The 22,862-nt window shown below is 40.0% G+C and overlaps 1 protein-coding gene across 5 annotated transcripts in view; it reads left to right on the top strand.

Moving 5' to 3' along the window:
- Window positions 1-1,184: 1,184 nt before the first annotated feature.
- The window catches only part of ATP13A4 (ATPase 13A4), a 134,365-nt gene continuing 112,687 nt past the window's right edge, over window positions 1,185-22,862 (top strand). For all 5 annotated transcript variants that reach the window (XM_044252013.1, XM_044252012.1, XM_044252015.1 and 2 more), the window contains exon 1: window positions 1,185-1,478. In XM_044252013.1, the coding sequence (XP_044107948.1) occupies window positions 1,416-1,478 (63 nt within the window). In that variant the 5' untranslated portion in view covers window positions 1,185-1,415. The remainder of the gene's footprint in view (window positions 1,479-22,862) is intronic.

The following is a 22,862-nucleotide window of genomic DNA, read 5'->3' as shown; positions in this document are numbered from 1 at the left end:
AAGGAGTGAGTAGACACAGCGAAGGTAAACATAATTCTCCTTTATTGAATAAATACTGTTTTCAATGTACTATTCCTCACTTACGTGGGCAAATGGAGGCTTATAAAGCTTATGAAACTTATTATCCTAAGACAGTGGAACTAGCCCACCTTGGTTCACAGTCCAAATTCGAACCGAGGCTCTCTGAACTCAGAGCACGCGCCCCTAACTACTCAGCTCTACTGCCTGCCGTTACCTTGGGCATTTGGTTTAATTACACCAACAACTCTTGATCGGTGCTGTGAAGTATGTTTTCCCAAGTCCTCATGCAATGCCCCGATTACCGGATGAGAAGAGACAGCTCCTTTGGTGAAATAATCGCACAGCTCAACCAACATGGATAGGAGCTGGAATCCAGGGTTCTCTCTAGAGCCAACGTAGCTGGGTGACCCCTATACCATGTTGAGACTTCTGACAGATATCTTAGGCTTCTCTGTTCCGGCTTTCATAATAACAAAATGCCTTCTATTGTATTTATTTGCATGTTTGAATGCCTGCCTCAGTCTGAGGGCAGCAGATAGGACTTGATTTATATGTGTAGTCCCTGTGCTCAGAGAGTGAGTATTGAATGGATGTGTGGATAAATTAAAAAATGGGTCTTGCCACAGAGTCACTTGAATATTTGGTTTCTAGACCGCCTCAAGAGTTTAACCACCAACATTTTAGTGAAAGGAGAACACATAAAATAGTTTGATCACACCTTTGTTCTCTATGTTTTTCCCAAAGTGAACTTAATTCCACATACACGTTAAGTAGAATGCTTTTTGCATATGCAAAGAAATGTGGCCACGAATAACTTTGGAAGAGGATTAGTTGTTAACTTGTACCTTTTGTAAGCGAAATGAATGAGGATACTATTAAAGCTGGTGGATTGGGGCTTTCATTAATCAAATAAAATCTGCAGCTCCGTTGGCCCTCCCCACCCCCAATTCCTTAGCCTCTGTGAATAAAGCAGTGACCTGGGAGTTCTTGAGCCCGCTCCCCCACTCCTTGGAAAGGTCCTGCCAACTCCCCATTGTCCTGTTGGATTTGCAGTCAGATGTCTTATGCTGGCAGGCACTGGGCAGGCAATGAGTTCTTTCCCTGGAAGTTGGGCACAAAAAGACCGGCTTGGGAGCAGCCTGTTTTGGGACAGCTGCTCCGAGACAATGCAGTAAGCAAGGCAGAAATTCCTTAGAGCTGAGGGTGACTCGTGGGAGGAGTCCAGTTTGCTAAGTATTGTCATTTGCCGAGAGTAGGTGTGTGTTCAAGAAGGAGTCTTAACCTGGAGGATCATTAACTCTTTCGGCCGGCTGGAGAGCTGCGGTGGCTCGGCAAGTGGGTTGCGGAGGCTCCTGCTCAGGAAGGCCAGGGAGGAGGAGTGGAATCACGGTTTCATGGGGGACCACTTTGAGAAGGGCCAGCACACTCTGCTCAATGAAGGTGAAGAGAATGAGATGGTAAGATTCTAGCCACACTCCCCTCTTCCCATTCCCATTTCCCAGCCTCCAGTACTGTCCCCCTGCCACACACACACACACACACGCGCGTGTGCGCGGGTACGCACACTCTCAGACACACTGACATGCTTCTCTGCAATTGGACTCTGGTATTACGTGAGAAAAGGTAGCGTCCAAGAAATCTCTCTGTCCCATAAGTATAATCTCTAACAGCAGAACTTGGCTAGGCAGAACACATTGTATTCATTTTATCAAGAAGGGAGAGAAGCACAATGCCACTTTATGATGCCTTTTTGAGCCTCACGAGTCCTGCAAGTTCTGTTCAGAACTTAAATAATTTCAGCAAACCCCTAATGTTGGGAGCAGCGCCTTCCTTGCTAGGAAGAAGCAGAATAGCCACCGTAAGGTAGGAGTGCAGCTGAGTCTCTGACTGTCCTCTCTTCTCACGTATCTGTGTTTGCAAACAATGTCGGCTGGGGAAAACATAAAATATTAGCAATTATCAGCCTATACACTTTTATGTTTACTTCTCAAATTTTGCTCATAGGTCTCTCATTATGGAGATTTTTTACAGACAACTTTTGGTAGTTCACGGTCTCTTTTATTTTAGATGTGCTCTCTTCTGGGGAACTATAGGAAAATCAGAGATGATTCTTATGTTCTTGCTGTATTTAAAGCTGTATTTCTCATTTACAATGTAATCAAGAGAGAGTTAGAAATGCGTAATTTTGGTTAATAAGGGCTTTCTGTTAATTGAGTAAGTATAGTCTTTTATGCCAGTAATGGTGTAATTAAAATGCAATACTCCCATTCTATAATAGCATTTTATCTTCCTGGAATTAATAATGAAATAACAAACCCAAAAGATATTTATTTAAATTTTATCCTGGTTAATTGCGTTAGCCCTGACTATTAAATTCTTTGTTCCTGAACTGGTCTTTCAAGTTTAATCTGCTTACCTGTTCCTATAGCAACAACATTTTTTGGACCTTCAAGAGTAGATCCCTTGTGCTATCAAAGCTGAAAAAATTTTAAGGGAATAGAAAGCACCCGAATGGATATGGGCTTCTTAACCATCTCCTTACTTCTTTCGGATTGGACTGCTGAATGACTATTCTCTTTAGGCCCTACACAAACATCACTGGAAATGACTTTCTAATGCTCTGTTGGCTATCATCCTTGTTTCTCCAAAATGTTTTCTTTGGAGAGTCAATATTCTGTTATTCTCTATATTAAGTTGAAAACTTGACCCTCCTCTGGAAGGCTCTTCACCAGAAGGCAGGGGCTCCTCTGTCCCATCTTCAGATGGAAACACACCCACTCTTTTCTCATACACTCATTTCTGCTCTTTGACAATTTGCCACTCAATAGTCATTAAGAGTCATCCACTTGCTAGCAGACATTCCTAGTGCCGGGGAAACGACTCCTTCCCTAGCCTACACACTGCAGTGCGGCAATTTTGCTCAGACTTCATCTTCCTAATGGCACCGCCCAGTGCGTCAGGGTGTCCATATCATGTTGTGGGCAGCTGAAAGTCCAGTTAGGAGAGGGCCTTTGGTATGGAAAAGGGGATCTGTGCTTTCTGACCCAGAGTCATTTGGCCAGCGGTCTCAGCGGAGGTGAGGCCATTAGTATGCAGTCTTGAGCGCTCCGTCTTGTTCCGCCTGGAGAAACCTGGCCACCCGCCTGTTGCTGTGTCTGATTCTCTCCCTTTGTAACTCACTACTCCATTCCCCATGCCCCCCTCACCTAGAGTTGTAAACTTCCAAAATTCTGAAGGTCTCTTTTTATTTGTTTGGTTTTGAAAGAGTACAATTGACGTACAATGTCATGTTAGTTTCAGGTGTACAGGATAGTGATTTGACAATTCTCTGCATTATGAAGTGCTCACCACGATAAGTGTGGTTACCATCTGTCACCAGATGAGGTTATTACAATATTCATGGCTATATTCCCTGTGCTGTACCTTTCATCCCTCTATAACTGGAAGCTTGTACGTCTTTGTCTCCCTCACCTATTTTGTCCATCCCCTCAGTGCTCTCCTCTTTGGCAACCACCAGTTTGTTCTCTGTGTTTCTATGAGCCTGTTTTTGTTTGTTTGCTTGTTTTATTTTGATTTTTAGATTCCCCATATGATTGAAGTCATATGGTATTTGTCTTTCTCTGTCTGACTTCACTTAGCATAATACCTTCTAGGTCCATCCATGGTGTTGTAAATGTGAAGATCTCACAAAAATTATCAAGATAGCTTCAAGATAATCCATGTATTTTTACAGTGAGTTTTAGTTTACCAAGTATTTTCTTGGCCGTTAGCTATTTTGGTTTTTACTATACTTTGTGAGATACATGCTATGATTCCTACTTTAAGGACGAAGAAATATTGACACAGTGGGAATTTGTCTAAGGTGGCATCAGTCAGTAAGTCCAGGGGCTGAGGCCCCACATTAATTAAGTTGGCACCTCTTTTGTCTCTGGACCTAAATATAGCCCAGTGATCCCTTTTTCAGTCCTTCCCCAGGACATTGTACTGTTAACACACTTTTTCCTCTTAAGATAACAAAGCTTAAGAGAATGTCTGATCTTAGATTTCCCAAGATCTGTTTTGCTATATATAATTTGTAGACTTGTATTTCCTGAATAAGTCTGTCTCCTCTAACTTAAATTTTAATCCCTTTTAGAAAGCCAAGAAATTGTCTAGAAATGTGTCACATCAAAGTGTTTATAGTTTCTTGCTTTATAATATACACTATTTGGACCTTTGCAGTAGACATTCCTCCAATAATAGAAATCACTTCAAATTTCAAGAAAAAATAATATTCTAGAGTATAGCTCTCATGTCAGATGAAGAACAGGAATGTTTCCAGGCCCAAAGATGCCTGGGACTGTCTTCCATTCTAGAACAAAAGAAAGAGGAATTAAAGAGCAACTCTAGGTGATATGAAAGTAATAATCTTAAGTGCAAAGTAAGACAGGAGTCAAGAGAAGGAAGAGTTTGTTTGAAATTTAACAAGGAAGAAAAGGGGAAAAAGTAACCTTCAGAGCAGGTTCACCCAGATGACTTCCTCATAGCCTCAAAGAGCAAACTGTTTCTTAGCCAGTGCTGCAAGTGGACCAGCGGCCCTGCTCTCCCTGGCCTTAGGCTAGTCACCTGCTGCTTTACCCTGTTTCCAAATCTGTCCAATAGGAGTGGTCCTTCCTACTCCACCGCCTCACAGGGCTCTTATGAGGATCAGCTGAAATAATCTATGGGCAAGTGTTTTGAGAGATGCAAAATCTTAGGTGAGTGTAAAGTAAGGTAAGCTGCTATTATTTAAATGAAGATAGGACGTGTCAGGGCTTCAGAAATTAACCAGTTGAATGACTACTAACCCCAAAGTGAGGTCATCGCTTCTCACTAAGTAACCATAAGTAAGGACTGTATACTTTTATTCATTCATAAGCTACCCAGTCCTGTACTGCTTACTTTGGGAAAACCACAACTTTCCTTGGAACTAAGCTTCATTATTTGTAGAAAGGGAGTATCAGACCTCCTGGAAGCTTGAATTCCTTTGAAATTCTGTGGGTACACATTTATGTTTTGATATGCCTTAGAAATACTAAGCGCTTGGGTGTCTGGGTGGCTCAGTCGGTTGAGCGGCTGCCTTCGCTCAGGTCATGATCCCACGGTCCTGGGATTGAGTCTGGCATCTGCCTCCCTGCTCAGTGGGGAGTCTGCTTCTCTTCTCTCCCTTTGCTTTCTCTGTCAAATAAGCAAATAAATAAAATATTTTAAATAAAGAAATACAAGGGCTTATTTCCTTATACTATGACTTAACAAAGTGGTTAATGGATTAATATTGTGGTTTAATTGTCTAGAACATTTGCTCACGGTTGTCCTTCATTATACCATTACAAGATCATACTCCTTTTAGGGAAGTGTTTTGTTTTATTCTAGTAAGACTTGTTTTTAAAAGTAATTGTTCTCTGATTTTTTTTTCTTTCCCAGTTTCTAGTGAATAAGAAAACAAACCCCTTGGGGGCGCCTGGGTGGCTCAGAGGGTTAAAGCCTCTGCCTTCGGCTCAGGTCATGATCCCAGGGTCCTGAGATCGAGCCCCACATCGGGCTCTCTGCTCAGCGGGGAGCCTGCTTCCTCCTCTCTCTGCCTGCCTCTCAGCCTGCTTGTGATCTCTCTCTGTCAAATAAATAAACAAAATCTTAAAAAAAAAAAAGAAAACAAGCCCCTTGATTCTTCTGATTATAAAGATAACATGTTTACTATAAAAATATTGAAATGACATATAAGAATTTAAAAAATGAAGTAAATATAATTTGTAAATATTCCACTCAGACATGATCAGTATTATTGACCTTCCTTCTAAAGACTTATAAAAGATGAATCCACAAAATTCATCTAACTCATCTAACATGCGAAACTTTTTAATTTTTTTACTACATTTTAATATCCTCTATACCGTTGTGTTTATTTACATCTGTGTATTTGTATCATGGAAATACTACATAGTGGTGTGCTACTGGTCAGCTCTTTCTCCTCCATATTCAGTAGCCCAAAATGAGTAATGTTGGGTGTATTTATGCCATAGAAATCAGCAGTGCTACACAGGACTTGCCTCTTGCCCCACCTGAAGGCCAGTTGTTAAATATTTACCAGCATACTACTGAACATATCATTTCTTTAAGACTTCCCTTCTCCCCCGATACATGTCTAATATAGGAAACATGTTGTATTGGCATTTATTTGTACTATGCATCATGCCAAAACACATAAAAGCAGTCATAATCTGTTCCAAAGAGCATGCATACACATATTCATAAATACATTCTTTGAACAAAAAATGGAGTCATTCCATCTATCTATTTTTTAAGCTGTCCTTTTCATTACACCTGAAAACATATCGTGGCTATATCTTTCTTCTGAGAATTGTAGCTCCACGTAACTATTTTAACATTTAAATTGTATTTGGATGAACTATGTTATATTAAGCAAATCTCTCATGTTGCTCACTTAAGTTAATTCTAAATTTTTTGGCTGTGATGGACAATTTGCACATGTAATTTCAAATACTTGTCAGATTTTTTTTCCCCTCAGGATAAAGTCCTAAAAATAGCATTGATGCATAAAAGGGGATGTGTGTTTTAAATTTTGATTGATACATAATGCTAAGTTGCCTTTCAGAAGATTGTGCTTGTACCAATTTACACTCTGACAAGCAATCTTTTTTAAGAATACTTACTTTTTCTACCATACTTGTCAATGTTGAGCACTATCAATCTTTTCAACTTGGGCTCACCTGCTATGTGAAAATGATACTTTGTGGCTCTATTATTTCTGCATTTCTTTGATTTGAAATTGAGCACATCTCTATATGTTTATTGGCATTTTCGTTTTTTTTTTTTACCAGACTCTCTCAATGTTATCACTCTTGTTGGATCAAGTAGTAGAGTGGTTAAGTAAAACCTGTTGAATCGGGAAAAGCGAGAGAAATTCTCTTTGAACTTCCCTGTTGTTTCTGAGAACAGGAAGAAGTTAGTACTGCAGGGAGTGCATAATAAGGCAGCAGGGTGGTGTGTGGTCTTTGCCACACTGGAAACGCGATCGTGCCTTCAGCATGAGCAAGGGACATCTGTCCTCACCAATTATTTGGCTCACTTTCATCACTGATGTTTGTCTTTTCTTCTCTAACACGGGGAAGCAAAAGCACCTCCCCCTACCTCAATAGCTACTTATTTATTATGCTCCATGAGCACCTCCGAGTTGGTTGCCCATGTTAACTAGTGAACCCACAGATCTCATAGTGGGGGAATTGTGTTCAGACTGAGACATTTTGTCAGTTGAAATGTTCAGGAAGCTGGGCCACTGGCCAAGTCTAGTGTCTTTATTCTTGATTCATTGCTGCAGAACTCCCATGAAGTTAACGCATCTTTTTTTTTTTTAAATTATTTTCTCTGTTTTCCAATTTTTTTTTTTAAAGATTTTTATTTATTTATTTGAAAGACAGAGATCACAAGTAGGCAGAGAAGCAGGCAGAGAGAGAGGAGGAAGCAGGCTCCCTGCTGAGCAGAGAGCCCAGATGCGGGGCTCGATCCCAGGAACCTGGGATCATGACCCAAGCCGAAGGCAGAGGCTTTAACCCACTGAGCCACCCAGGCGCCCCTCAACGCATCTTTGCTATAAGCTTGTGAGGAGTAAGATTTAATTGCTTCTTGAGGATAGGGACCCTGCTTAGTTCACCTTTCTGTGGCTTCTCCCTTCCCTTTCTCACTATTCCCAGAATTGAGCATAGTAGTGCTTGGCACAAACAGTCAGGGCATATTTGATAGCACAATTCCAAGCTCCATTAACCTGCAGTTTTGCATTCTGGGAAGAACAGGGAGGCAGCAGGGCTTAAAGGGAGAAACAGTTTGAATAATCAAAAAAGAAACTTAGGAAATTTTGTGTTATTTATTTGGAGTGGCCAGTCATTTTGTGAATTTATCAATTGACTCCTCTTTCAACAAAGCAAAAACAAAGTTTATTCTTCGGAGTTAATTAGCCATACTACATTGTTTTTGTATGAGATGCTTTATGTTACCCTTTCATCCGTTCATGTATAAATTCAACAAATATTTACCAAAAGCTTGCTCTGTGCCAGAACTTCTCTGTGCTAACCAAGGAGGATTTTGAGTGAATAGCAAAAAGCTTTTGTTTTTAAGGAGTTCACAGTTGAGCAGGCAGGGCTGAGTACATAATTTGTGGGGCCTAGTGCGAAATGAAAATGAGTTGTCCTTTGTTCAACAATTATTAAGAATTTCAGGATGGCTCTAGCAGAGCTTTAAAACAAGTTCAGGGCCCTTTCGAGAGCAGGACCCTGTGGGATTCCACAGACACGTGGCCATGTAGCTGGCCGTACAAGTGGAGGAACCAGGGGTACAAACACAATGAAACTTATGAAACAGCCAATGTGCGAGTCATGAACACAGAGCTGTGGGGGCACAGAAGAAGGAGCAGCATAGCCAAGGGGGGAGAAGGCACTTAATTTCCTTGGAGGAGTAGCTGAGGGCCCAAACATGAAAAACTTTGTAAAACACCCTCACGAGTGCACATTTTATCCTTTCCAATGACTACCAAACACTGGTCGACAAAAAACAACAACAACAAAAAAAAACAAAACAAAAAAAACACAACTGTACCAGGATCAAGTTGGGGAGTATATAAACAAGAGATTCAGCATGCTACGGCAGCCTTGACATAGAGGATGCAGTGTAGAGAAAGGATTTGAAAGATACTTGGAAATTAGAGTTGAAAAGACTTCACAATCCACAGTCTGTGGGGTAAGAGAGAAGAGGTGAACGGGATGAGTAGGCTTAAGGATTTCTTTAAGGTTCCTAATCTGTACAGTGGGAGAAGATGACACAAACTCTGAATCCCACAGGCAAAATTAGTAAAATTAAATTAAAATTAATAAAATTGCCACAGGTTGGCAATGGAAATAGAGATTGTAGTAGCAGATACTTAGACGGTGATTGATACGGACTGGGAACTTTATGTATATAATAATGTATTTGATTGTCTCAGAAACCCTAAGAGAAATTATCATCTCTCTCCTGCACATGTAGGAACTGAGGTGTAGAGAGGTTAAGTAATATGACTAAGTTCCTTTGACTAAGTATATGGAAGGCTATAGCTTAAGACCCCAGTTTAAATACAAAAGTTTACTGTCTCTCTCTCTTTTTTTAAGGATTTATTTATTTTAGATGGGGAGGGGCAGAGGGAGAAAGAGAGAGAGAGGGAGAAAGAGGGAGAGAGAAAGAGAGAGAGAGAGAGAGAGAGGACTCCCTGCTGAGCGTAAGCAGGACACGAAGCCAAAATCAAGAGTCTGTCACTTGACTGACTGAGCCTTGTCTACTGCCTCTTACTTTTGCCAAATTCTGGATGCACTCCTTTAGTTGTTAATGGTGGCAAAAATGGCAGGGCATAATTGAAAGAGACACATTAGGAGACTGGAGACCAGCATTGTTTTGTTGGCTCTGCCATTATTTATCCTTATGGCCTTAGAGCAAATTATGTTCACATCTCTTTTGCTTTGTCTAATTTTAATGTGGAAATAATAATACTTCACTAGTTTGAACTAGGGACCAATGCAGGTGGTTTATTGAGGTCCTTTCCAATACACACAATGTTGTGATTTCAAAAGTTTTAAAACAGGTGGATAAAATCGCTATGAAATGTCTTAAGAAATTTAAGTGACACTTTTGATTTTTTTCAAAGCCCTATGAGTTTTTAGTCAAGGAAAGGAGAACATGTCTGGAGATATCAAGTGAGAACTGGAAATTTATGGCAGTTGTAATGTGAATTAGTTATGGATAAAGAGTAAATCCATTGGTAAATGATTAACCAGTGCTGAACCCTATAGGGTCTTCAGGCCTACAGAAGACACAGAGCACAGGAACTTGACCTTCATAACCATTAGTGCACTGTTGATGTGTCCAGAGGAGATTCATTCCTGGGTGCCATTTTCAAGTCTTTGTTGCTATTTTAAAGCTTTGTGAAGACTAACCAGAGTGGGATCACCTACCTCCATGGCCTATAGCTATTTCTGGATGCCTGTCAAGTAAACCTCAGTGAAACCAGAGCCTGGGTTGAGATGGAAGGCGGCTCAGAACACTGTCTCCTCAACTCTGTCCTCAGCCTAAGGCTACTCTTCTGGACAATGAGCACAACTATGCCCTAGATGCCCCCTCAGAAATCAGAACAGAGAGGAGGCCCAGTGTGCTGCATACTTTCCAGAGAAATATGTCCTTCAGGCTAGGACACTTTCTGATTTTGGTGGTTGCACACACACGGCTGTGGCTGGGACTGGAAGATTTTAGCATTTCCAGAATCTATTAGCATCTTGGAGCCATGGATGGAGGGTTTTGAAGCTCTGGTACTTGAGTCTCAGAATCAGTAGAGATGACACTGTGAGATCAATGATTTGAGGCCAGTTCAAAAACAAAAGAACCTAAGAAACGAGTTTGGCTAGATAAATGGTAACTTTTACTTGCTCTTTTTTTTTTTTTTCAAAGATTTTATTTATTTTTTATTTATTTGACAGACAGAGATCACAAGTAGGAAGAGCAGCAGGCAGAGAGAGAGGAAAGGAAGCAGGCTCCCGGCTGAGCAGAGAACCCCATGTTGGGCTCAATCCTAGCACCCTGGGAACATGACCTGAGCTGAAGGCAGAGGCTTTAACCCACTAAGTCACCCAGGCGCCCCTTACTTGCTTTTTAATGGAAATAAGGTCAATTTTTATGGAACACATTTACCTGCAATTTTGCCCTCTTTCAGCTTGGAATCATCAAGCAAAGTAAGGATCTTTAGCTTGGAGACCAAGCCATCCTATGTAGGTTTTTCCTTTAGTCGATTTCAGCAGTCAGTTATTTACATGCCATTTTCTCTGTTTACCCAAATGTGGTCTGCTTATTTTCCCAGAACACATTATGGGCTTTCTCTTTCATATCTCCACCTTGATATCTGGCCATCTGAGTCCTGCCCATTCACCAGAACCCATCTCAAACTGATTCCTTTCCTTAAGGCCATCAGGGAAGCACACTTCACTTTCTTGTTTGGAGTCGATATGAATGCCTATCTTGGCAATTTTCACTAGGTTTTATAGTAGAGTCATGTGTTAATCCTTCACCCTCAACTGTTTGTGAGTTGTTATCAGCAGAGACAGGGTCTTATGTCATGTCTGTATCTTATATACCACACTGAAGTTACTGAAGATGTTTCTGATAAGGTCATCTTGTAATGGTCGTGCACATCTTAAGAGTTTTTATCTTCTTTACGAACTCTTGAGCGGTCAATGCCAATTTTACAAAATGATACACTAAGAAATTATATAATTTGTCCAAATCTGGAAACTAAGAAGGAGCAAAAACAGATCTGGCACCCCCCAAGCAGCTGGACTCCAAAGCTCCTACTCTAACTGCCTTAGGTCTTTGACATGGTCTTGTGCTAGCTACTACCACCACCACCACCACTGCTATTACTACTATTACTGCTGCCACCACCCCACCACTACTCCTACCATCACGACTACCACTACTGTGACCATTTCAACAACTGCAAAATAAGCCAAGGCCATATTAGTTTAGTAGCTATTTTATACTTTGGACTCATTTTCAGCTTGTGAGAGATAAAACCTCCAGGTCTGTTTTTACAAAAGTCACAGATCTCTGATCTTGGGCATAGAAGGAAAGAGGGGTGCAGGTGCTGGAACCAGATCAGCCAACAGTGTGTGCCTGCATTACTGAAGTGGTCTTTCTCCGTGCTCTTGCTCCTCCCCCTGTGGTGGCCTCCTTGACTTGTCACTCAAGGCTAAGCTTCTAGTAAGCATAGAGAGGGTTGTTGGTTGCCCTCATTCTACTTAGTCTTGGGAAGTCTCTTTGTGTCTTGGAGGAGTGGGAGTGGAGTTTTATTAATATTCCTGTTCAGCCTCCCTATGGCAGCTACCTCTGTCTTTGATCTGAATTTGGCTTCAGGTAGGAGTTTCCTGCCCTCTGCTAGCAGTTACCTGGGCTTGATTTTATAGAATCTTGGCTTCAGGATGGTAAGCTGTAGAGGATATTTGCTTCTATTCTTCATCCAGCATAAATTGATTTTTGCTTTCATCCTGGTAGAGGATTTCCTACTTAGAAGTAATGGACCTGTGTTCATTGGGCCATGATGGTTTCATTTTCAAACTTTACGTGAGGCCCTCTGGTAACCGAGGATATTACGTAGCCTCAGGTACTATACCAGTGGGGGAAAAGTTGCCCTTCTTTCAAGAATCCCAGGAAAATACTCATTTTGTTTTCTAACTGGCTTTGATTAGATCATCTCCCCCCACCCCTGTCCCCTTTTTAAAGATTTTATTTATTTGACAGAGAGAGAGAGAGTGAGCAAGCACAGGTGAGATCATGATCTGAGCTGAAGGCAGATGTTTAGCTGACTGAGCCATCCAAGCACCCCAAACATCTCCCTTTTTAAACTTAGTGTGACCAGAAGAATACCAAGCTGTTAATTACACGTCCACATCTGGAGTTGGGATCAAAGTTAGTTCCACATGAAGAATGGCTGATGGTGAGGAAATGGCTGGTGTGACAGAAAAAAGTGAGTGAGATAAATGGAGATTGGTCTCAACAAAAAATATAAAGGGGTAAACAGAATCTCCAGCCTGATAGTCAATAAACAGTAGTTGAATTGAACTAAGCAGATCACGTTTACAGTGGTCAAGTCCCCACATGCTTTTTTTTGCTAGAGAGAATATACAATTTAGAGTTTTCCTACTGGTATTTTAGATATCTGTGAAGAAGTAGAAAAGGACCTTTAAGGCATACGTATTTATTTTTCAGATGTTAAAAGTGAGACATATTCAGTGACTAAAATGAGCACAATACAGGGGTGCCTGGTGGCTCAGTCAGTTAAGCGGCCAGCTTTTTGATTTTGACTCAGGTAATGACCTCAGGGTCCTGGGATCAAGCCTCTGGTGAGGCTTTCTGCTCAGTGACTAGTCTGCTTTGGTTTCTCTCTCCCTCTCTCTCTGTCCCTCCCCTGCCTCTTGTGTGTGTGCACACGTGTGAGCTCTGGCTTTGTCAAATCAATCAATCAATCAATCTTAAAAAAAAAATAATGTGCTCAACACAGATGTAAAAGAAGGATCACAGTGATTCCATCACTCAAGGCAAATGTCTTTAGTGTTTTATCTGGTATATTTCACCTCCAGTCTTTTTAGTTTGTGCCTCACTTTTTTTCAATTAAGTTTGAAATTGTACTGTATACTTTCATGTTGTCTCTCTTCACTTAATATTATTAAGTATATTTTTCTTCATATTATTAAAATACTTAATAAATATTATTTTAATACCTATATAACATTTAGTAATTACCCTATTCTTTTATTCAAAGATCGTCTTCTATTTGCTACTACAATGAATATTGCAGCAAACATCTCTGCATACAAGTCTTTTTTCTATGTTTTGCAAAAGTTAGAAGGATTGCTTTTTTTTTTTTTTTTAAAGACTGAAAGCCTTTCTCAGTGGCCTAAAATCATACCATTTGGAGGTGTGCACATTCTTTCAAAATCCCTCTCAGCAGTAGAGATCTAGGCTAATAAGGAATTGCCAGGATGGGATCTGCCTCTGAAAGGCTTTGTTTGCCATTGTCTATACCAGAGAACTATGAAGAGAGAGTGTGTACCAGGAAGTTGTGAAGCTCTGATTACTTAGCAGCTTTGCAGGCAGAAAGCAACATGTTCATATAAAGGGTCAGTTCTGACCATAGCAGATAACGAGGGTCCAGTAACAAACTGCAGGGCCTTCATATTTCATTCCAGAAAATATTTCGTGTAGCTTCCTCCTGCTGTTTCTATTGTAGAAGGGATAAGTAAAGGCTAGAATTCCTATTATTTTGGTAGCAAATTCTATCCCCTGTGGTCACAGAGTATCTGTTTTTTAATAAAGTCCTGATTGTGGGGGCCTTTAACCTTACGGGGAGAAAAATCTAATCATCTTCCTTCTGAACTTTCACACAAGCTCCCAGAACAGGAAAACAATTTTATTTTTGAGTGTTAACATTACTGAAATAATTGCCTACAGAGTATCCCAATTAACAAATAGCCAAATTGGGGCGCCTGGGTGGCTCAGTGGGTTAAGCCTCTGCTTTCGGCTCAGGTCATGATCCCAGGGTCCTGGGATCGAGCCCCGCATTGGACTCCATGCTCAGCAGGGAGTCTGCTTCCCCCTCCCCCTCTTCCTACTGCTGTGCCTACTTGTGATTTCTCTCTCTATCAAATAAATAAGTAAAATCTTTGATAAAATAAAACAAAATAAAATAAAAAACGTCCAAATAATATACAAATAAAAGTGGAGTATTTCATTTCCCCAAGGGAGGATATGCTTTTCTATTTAATTTTTAATGACTTATTGATCAACTATTCACTGCTGTATCTCTAGTGCTTAGAAACTTTATAAATATGCAATATATATTTTGGGGATAAATGAATGAATGATGGATGAATATAGCTAGTTATAGTTACATTCTAAAACTGTATGAAATAGCATACAGATCTAAAGGTAAAAAAGGATTAGAATTCAGAAAAGTAGAGGATTGGTTTACTATACTTCATTTCACCTATTCCATAGAAACAACTTTCCAGCAACTCAGACTTGTCTTTCTCCCGCTCATTGCCTTGCCTCTTGAAACTTTCCTTAAATGCCCTCAGAAAAGGAAACTTAGCATGAGACAGGTCATTTCCTTGTGAGACAGAATGACTATTGTAAAGACTCCTCCTATGCTGAACTGAAATATGGTTCTGTTAACCTGAATTCATTAGTTCTACTTCTTTTGCCTTTTGGGGTCACCTGTCAAAAATCAACTCCCTTTTCTCAGGAATTTAAAAATTGTTCCTACATGTCCCCAATCTTCATGCCTCCTGGCATGTCTTCTTCAGTCTAAACACACTCAGTTTCTTCAACCACTCTTCATGTGGTATAGTTACCATGAACTACTACATCGAGGACTTACTATGTCCCGGGCCCATTGCTAAGCACTTCCATGAGGTACATTATTCACAGTAACCTCATTGGGTAGATACTATCACCACAGGTGCAAAGGCCACATGTTTCCATTGTTTCTCTGTGGCGGGGTCCACCAACTTTGACTGTGGGTGATATCTGGCTCACTGACTTCTCTGAAAATAAAATTTTGTTGGAGAACATCTTCTTGCATTTGTTTACAGATTGTCTCTGGCTGCTGTCATACGTCGATGCTGTTAGATGGTTGTTAGAGAAACCATGTGGATCGCAAAGCTGAAAGTATTTTCTGTTTGGCACTTGACAAAAGAAGTTTGCTGATCCTACCCTTTTCCTTCTGATCTTACTTAAAAAAATTTTTTTTTTTTCTTTATTGTCCAAATTTTGCATCCTCCAGCGATGGTTTAGGAGAGCTCTGGAAAGTCTTGGCCTGGGTGTGTTTAAGGATTTGAATGGCTGTCAGCATGGTCAATAGATATTTACAAATTACTGCGCTGGAAAGTGCCCTGTTTGAAAGCCTGGGTTCTTTCTAATCTGGTTCTTTCTAATTCTTCCATTAACCACTCATTTTGTGTGAGGAGTTTCCCCTTGCTGGGCCTCTTTTTGTTGTTGTTGCTGTTGTTTTTTTCCCATCTCTAAATAGATTTAGATCTGTAGGATCTGTTTGATGTAGTTACACACTTATCTTCATTTGGTTGTCCAGACCCCTACTTACCAGCATGAACATTGGTGTCCAGATGTACAAGAAGCTTCATCTGTTGGAAATAGTAGGGCCTTGTATAACCAAGAGCCAGTGGATCCTTAGATTCCCCAGATCATGGAATTTCAGATAGAAAAAATCACTCAAAGATAATCTAGTCCAACACATTCATTTTTAAAAAGTTTTTGTAAAGATAATCATAGACTCACATCCATTTGCAAGAAATAATACACAGAGATTCTGTGTATGTTTAACCCATTTTTCTTCATTGGTAGTATCTTGTAAAACTGTAATAAAATATCACAGTCAGGGAATTCACACTGATAGGTCAAGATACACAATATTTCCGTCATTACAAGTATTCTTTGTTTTGCCTTTTTATAGTCCTATCATTTTTTCCCCATCCATATCTACTCCTTAAGTCCTGGCAACTACTATTCTGCTTTCTGTTTCTCATTTCAAGAATAAATAACATCATACATTATGCGAACTTCGAGATTGACTTTTTTTACCCAGTGTAATTCCCCGGAGATTCATCTAAGTTGTGTGTATCAGTAGTTCATTCCTTTTTATTGCTGAGTAGTTATCCATGACATTTCATGATGCCATGGTTTTTTAATTTAATTTTATTTTTTTGTAGAGTCCTTGGGATTTTCTATATAAAAATATATCACATGCAAATAGGAACAGTTTTAAATTTGTATGCTGTTTTTTTCTTTTTCTTATGTTGAATAAAAGCAGTGAGAGTAGACATCCTCATCTTGTTCCTAATCTCACTGGGAAAATATTCACTATTTCATCATTAAATATAATGCTGCCTGTATGTTTTTAAAAATGCTCTTCATCAAGTTGAAGAAGTTCGTTTTCATTCCTGGTTCCCTAAGAATTTTTTATCATGAATGTGTGTGAAATTTTGCCAAAAGTTTTTCTGTGTCAATTGATATGATCATGTGACTTTTGAATTAAAAAAAACATTTTTTCATCTGTTAACATGGTAGATTACATATGTTGATTTTTGAGTGTTAAAGTAGCTTCCTATCCTTGGAATAAATCTTACTTAGTAATGGTTTATAATTCTTTTACTTTTATTTGTTAATATTTTGTTGAAGATTTTTACTTCTATGTTCCTCAAGAAGACTGACCTATAGCTCCTTTATTTTCTTTCCCCTTCTTTCCTTCCTTCCTTCCTTCCCTCCCTCCCTCATTTATTAAACACTTAAAAGCTATTAGTTATACAGTGGGGTGGTAGAGGAGGATAGACTTCAGTGGGCTAGTGCTCTGACAGCAGAATATAGAAGTTTCTGTGAGAACACAGAAGAAGCTATAGGCAATTCCTGGGTTACTTCTGTGGGAAAGTGCCAATTGAAAAGAGTCTAGATGCATGAATAGGAGTTTACCAGCAAGCCCAGTTAGGGTGAAGGACATTCCAAGTGAAGGAAACACAATGTACAAAGGTACTGAGATGTAAAGGAACAAAGCACATTCCATTCAGAGAACTGAATGTAGCTTGGCAAAGCTGGTGTGCAGGTGTATGTGTGTGTGGTGGAGTGGGACTGGGAGAACAGAGAGTTGAGGCTGAAAAGATAGTGTGGGGAAGATTAGGAAGAACTCTGCATGACATTCTAAAGGGATTTAAGTGTTTTAAGTAGGTAACCAACCATACTGGTTTGCCGGGACTTTCTGGGCATTGGCTCTAGAGGTCACATCCTGAGAAATCCTTCAGTGTTGGACAAACTGGAATGGTTCGTCCCTCTAATAGGAACTGAAATCAGATGTCTGCTTTAGAAAGGTAACTCTGTAGCAATGTGGAAGACCATGTAGAGAGAAGTGAAACTGGGACATGAAGCCTTTTGCAGTGATTCTAGCGTGAGCACTGGTTGATCTAATAAGGCAGGAGTATCAGGGATGGAGAAGAAGAGACCAATTTGAGAAATATCTAGGGGACAAGATGACTGGACCATGGGACTAATTAGATGTTGAGGGAGATGGAGAAAACTATTAAAGGAAATTCCTAGATTTCTGAGTTGTACAACTGGGTGTGTAGTGATGGTGGTGGTGCTAATGCAGGGAGAGAGGAGTGTGTGGTTAACGAGTTTGATTTTAAACTTACGATTAATTCTAACTGAGGAGGCATCATAGAAGGAGTTTTTTTTGTTTTGTTTTGTTTTGTTTTTTAAAATTTTTTAAAATTTATTTTCAGCGTAACAGTATTCATTGTTTTTGGACCACACCCAGTGCTCCATGCAATCTGTGCCCTCTCCAATACCCACCACCTGGTTCCCCCAACCTCCCACCCCCCCACCCCTTCAAACCCCTCAGATTGTTTTTCAGAGTCCATAGTCTCTCATGGTTCACCTCCCCTTCCAATTTCCCCCAACTCCCTTCTCTTCTCTAACTCCCCATGTCCTCCATGCTATTTGTTATGCTCCACAAATAAGTGAAACCATATGATAACTGACTCTCTCTGCTTGACTTATTTCACTCAGCATAATCTCTTCCAGTCCTGTCCATGTTGCTACAAAAGTTGGGTATTCATACTTTCTGTTAGAGGCATAATACTCCATAGTGTATATGGACCACATCTTCCTTATCCATTCGTCTGTTGAAGGGCATCTTGGTTCTTTCCACAGTTTGGCGACTGTGGCCATTGCTGCTATAAACATTGGGGTGCAGATGGACCTTCTTTTCACTACTTCTGTATCTTTGGGATAGAAGGAGTTTTATATGAATGGTGTTTTTAAAGAATGCTAGGTTTTTTTTCCTTCTGGGAGAGGGACCAATGAGGTTGGGCAGGTATTTGCAAAACAAAAACCTCCAAAAAGCCTGCTTGAATTAAGGTATACGGGTGAGTAAGAAAAGACATTTCTAGGAACAGTGATAGTTATAGGATATACTCTGTTTAGGTGCAGTGTTGCTTGATATGGCTCTGATTAGACTGATGGAAATAAGGAAAGACAAAGGCATTGTTTTGCTATAAATACAGGACAAGGCAAGACTACCCAACTCGTGTGCCATGAATGGCACTGGGGTGCTAGATAGGGATTACAGAGGTTCTTACAGAAATGTTGAGATATTGATCTCCTCTAGTTATAGGTGTCCTCATCTATTTATGTGATGTGCACTGTGCAAATATAGTCATTTTACTGTGGGTGCCATTATATGGAAAAGATGTGTAAGCACTGTGCTGGGGAAGTCCCTTCTTTTGTTGGGTTTAGAGTTAAACTTAAATTGATCAAAAAATACACCTCAGTTTTTATTAGAATGCAAAATAACAAAGCAATAATTAAGTTTTCATTTCTTTCTGTCTCATATATCTTATTTTTGCCCAGCTTTATGGAGATGTAATTACATGTAACATTGTGTAAGATTAAGGTGTACAATGCAATGATTTGATATACATAGATATTGTGAAATGATTATGTTCTTTATAAACAAAAACTTCAGGATTTTTTTTCACCATTCCCTTGTGGGACAAAAGTTATTATTTCTAAAAAAATGTGTACCCATTAAAATAAAAGTAGCTGAAAACTGGTCATTTGTCTGCTGTCTTTGAAATAAGTGGAAATGTAGCTATTAGTATTTGAACTCTTACAGAATGACTGGCCCTTTAATAAGTCATTATTATGAAATAGGGGAGGAGCTTCATTAAAAAGAACCAGCAGGGGCACCTGGGTGGCTCAGTGGGTTAAAGTCTCTGCCTTCAGCTCAGATCATGATCCCAGAGTCCTGGGATCGAGCCCCATAATGAGCTCTCTGCTCAGTAGGCAGTCTGCTTCCCCCCATCCCGCCTCTTTGCCTATTTGTCATCTCTGTCTCTGTCAAATAAATAGAATCTTTAAAAAAAAAAAAAAGAATGAGCAAAAGTACACCGATGTTCATAAAGGGTCTGTGACATTTCCTCTTTTTTATTGTAAAATGTATTCTTATATTTCTATATAAAAGTGCACAAATATTTTTGTAGAAATCAATGGATAATTATAAGGTGAACATTTATTAACTGTTGTCCAGGTTAAGAAATAGAATAATGCCTAAGCAGTTTGGAAAAACCAGTTGTAGGGGACATTAATGTGATAATGTTGTGAAATTTGAATATGGTTTGGGTATGTGTTGGGATAAAAACTCACTGACCTGGAAAAAAAGAAGGCCAGTGAATGAAAAGCACACTGTAAAAAAAAAACACGTACAGTATGGTTTCCTTTTGGTAAAAGAAACAACATATATGCAGGAAGTTGTTAATTGTGGTGATCTCTGGGTTGTAGGAATGTCAAGTTTTTATTTGTATTTTTATCTTCTTATCTTTAAAGTGCGTATGTCTTGCTTCTTAATAACAAAAACATAACATCCCCCAGATGATGTCATAAATATCTGGCCCAGCATTAAATGCCCTGAATTACCTTTTAGCCATTGAGTGTGGCATCCCAGGATGTTTGAAAAATGTAGAAATTCGGGTCCCCCCTATACCCCACTCTTCTCCCAAACACGTTCCATTCTTATCAAGTTACTCATTTCGCTATTGCCTACCCTAATTTTACCTTTTGCCACATCTGTTCATTTGCTTGAAATTCTTCAGGAGATTAGGAGGTTCCTCTTCCACCTGCCACAACCAGAATCAGGCATCACAGCCTGATGGTGACATGAGAAACTGAACAGTGAGAAACCTGTGCCCAAGGCTGTGCTCAGTTCTGAATGCCAGTTGTGGAAATGAATCAAGTTGTCTTGTCACACTGGGGAGTTCTGATGCTCTGTTGATGAACACAGCGCAGTGGCTGCGGAGTCACACTGTGGCATGGTAGCTCCCATTCTCAGGGGCAAGCATGGAGCTTCCTGCATGTTGTGTGCTCCCTCTTCCAGAGAGCCATCTGATAGCTCCCCAGCAGGTGGTCTGCACATGCCTGTTGGCACCACTTTGCACAAATGGTGCAACAGAAACCATCCGAAGCTTGAGCGAGGGTCACATGGGTGGCTTTGAAGTAAAAGCAGACATCTCCCTGGAAAGGATTTATGATGGATACCTCAGGAGACTGCAAGCTGTCACACAGCTGGTGTTAGGAAAGTTCTTATTACAATAATTACAGGTATCAAAATTTAGAGAGATGCAAGAGATCATACAGTCCAACCCTCTTTCTAACAGATGGAGAAATGGAGGCCCAGACAGGGGAAAGGATTGTTTCATTGGACCATAGTTTAGACTCGAACTCCATCTCCAAACCAGTATTTTTTTTTTTCCCCTACACCAGTGGTTGCAAAATTGTGGGGTATGACTCTTTTTCTTAAGCATTTAGTTTAATTTAATTTTTTTGTGTGTTCCAAAATGCATTTTTTATGCACCACACCCAGTGCTCCATGCAATACATGCCTTTTTAATTTTTATTTATTTATTTTAAGATTTTATTTTTTATTTATTTGACAGAGAGATCACAAGTAGGCAGAGAGGTAGGCAGAGAGGCAGGCAGAGAGAGAAGGGGAAGCAGGCCCCCACTGAGCAGAGAGCCCCACTTGGGGCTCAATCCCAGTGTCCTGGGATCATGACCTGAGCCAAAGACGGAGCTTTGGCCCACTGAGCCAGCCAGGTGCCCCAATATATGCCTTTTTTAATACCCACCACCGGACTCAACTAACCCTCTACCCCCCCTCCCCTCCAAAACCCTCAGTTTGTTTCTCAGAGTCCATAGTCTCTCATGGTTTGTCTCCCCCTCTGATATCCTCCAACTCATGGGGTATGACTCTTGATAACTGTTAATGTTATTACTTTGGGTTCAAGGCCATGTATGCCCAACAAACACTGGTAGAACCTTTAGAAGCAAAAGTAGAACTCAGTCATTTGAGAGTGTGTGGCAGGTTTTGAAATGGCATATAAATGTGCAAAAAATACATACAGCCAATTTAATAATAATTCAAAACCTGTATAGTCATTGCCTGAGTCAGAAGAGAGAACTCTGCTAGCAGTACAGAGGTTCTCTTGGGGCCTGCCCTAACTATAACCCATCTCTGCTGTCTGTACCCCCTCCATGCGGAAGTGACCTCTCACCTGGCTTGTATAATTATAATTTTCTTGCCTTTAAAAATATTTTTCTAATTATGTATGCATACCATAGCAATATTTTTGAGGTTTCTGTGATTGAAATCAAACTGATTATATATTCTTTTGTGTTTTGCTGCTTTTGCTTATTAGATTGGTATGATATACATTACTACAAAAAATTGTAGTTTATTTGCATTGTGTCAGAATATATCACTGTAAGATTACACTTTCTAAAAAGTCAGTTCTATTTTGATGGACTTTTGGATTGTTACCAGCTTTGAATTTTTCTTGTTCGTGTTCCTGGTACCCAGATACATAGGTTTTTGTAGAGAAGATACAAGTAAAACAGTTGAATTGCACAATGTGTGTGTCTTTACTTCACTGTATAATGCCAAAGTGCTTTCCAAAGTGGTTTTGACAATTTATCTCACCAGCAATGCTCGGAGAGGATTCCTCATTCTAAGAACGGGTGGTGACCATTGTTCTAGCACAAGCTTTCAACTCACTTCCACACTGTGGAAACGATTTCCTGCCTTCTCAATGAGAGAGCCTGGTAATATAGTGCTTTTCAAAATGATTTTTATCTACCCAGGCCCTGTTTAGGCGTAAACTTGTGATGGAAATCAGTATACTTATATTGATTTTATGTTGTTTGAAAAGGTAGAAATGGAGTTGTTCTGGTTGCAAGGGCAGTGTTTGGGGTGTGTGTGTGTGTGTGTGTGTGTGTGTGCTAAGTGGGAGGGAGTGTAGAGTACACCTGGACCCCAACCTAATGTCTGGCACATGGTGTAATTATTAGTAGAGTTGTCTGAAATGGAACAGCCTTCCACAGGAAATAGAGTTTGCTTCATTGGAGGTGTGGGAGTTTCACATTATGAGAGAAATACAGGATCGGGTCATCTCTGATCTTTCCCTCTCTCTGAGTTCATGACAGAATACTTCTCCCTCTTTCATTTTCTAAAATCGTATGGTAAGTAACAAGTAATCATACCTGGGGAGAAAGACAAATAATAATACTTAGGGATACAATTTATTGTGGGGATAAATTCTCTATTGGTCAAAGAGTAGGGGGCTGACTTTGGAGGGAGCTCATTGCTTTTCCTCTGCTCTCTCTCTTTCTGTGTTTCTATC

Source organism: Neovison vison, chromosome 6 (assembly GCF_020171115.1).
Source record: "Neovison vison isolate M4711 chromosome 6, ASM_NN_V1, whole genome shotgun sequence".
NCBI classification, from domain to species: Eukaryota; Metazoa; Chordata; class Mammalia; order Carnivora; family Mustelidae; genus Neogale; species Neogale vison.
This window is presented reverse-complemented; position numbering and strand designations above follow the sequence as displayed.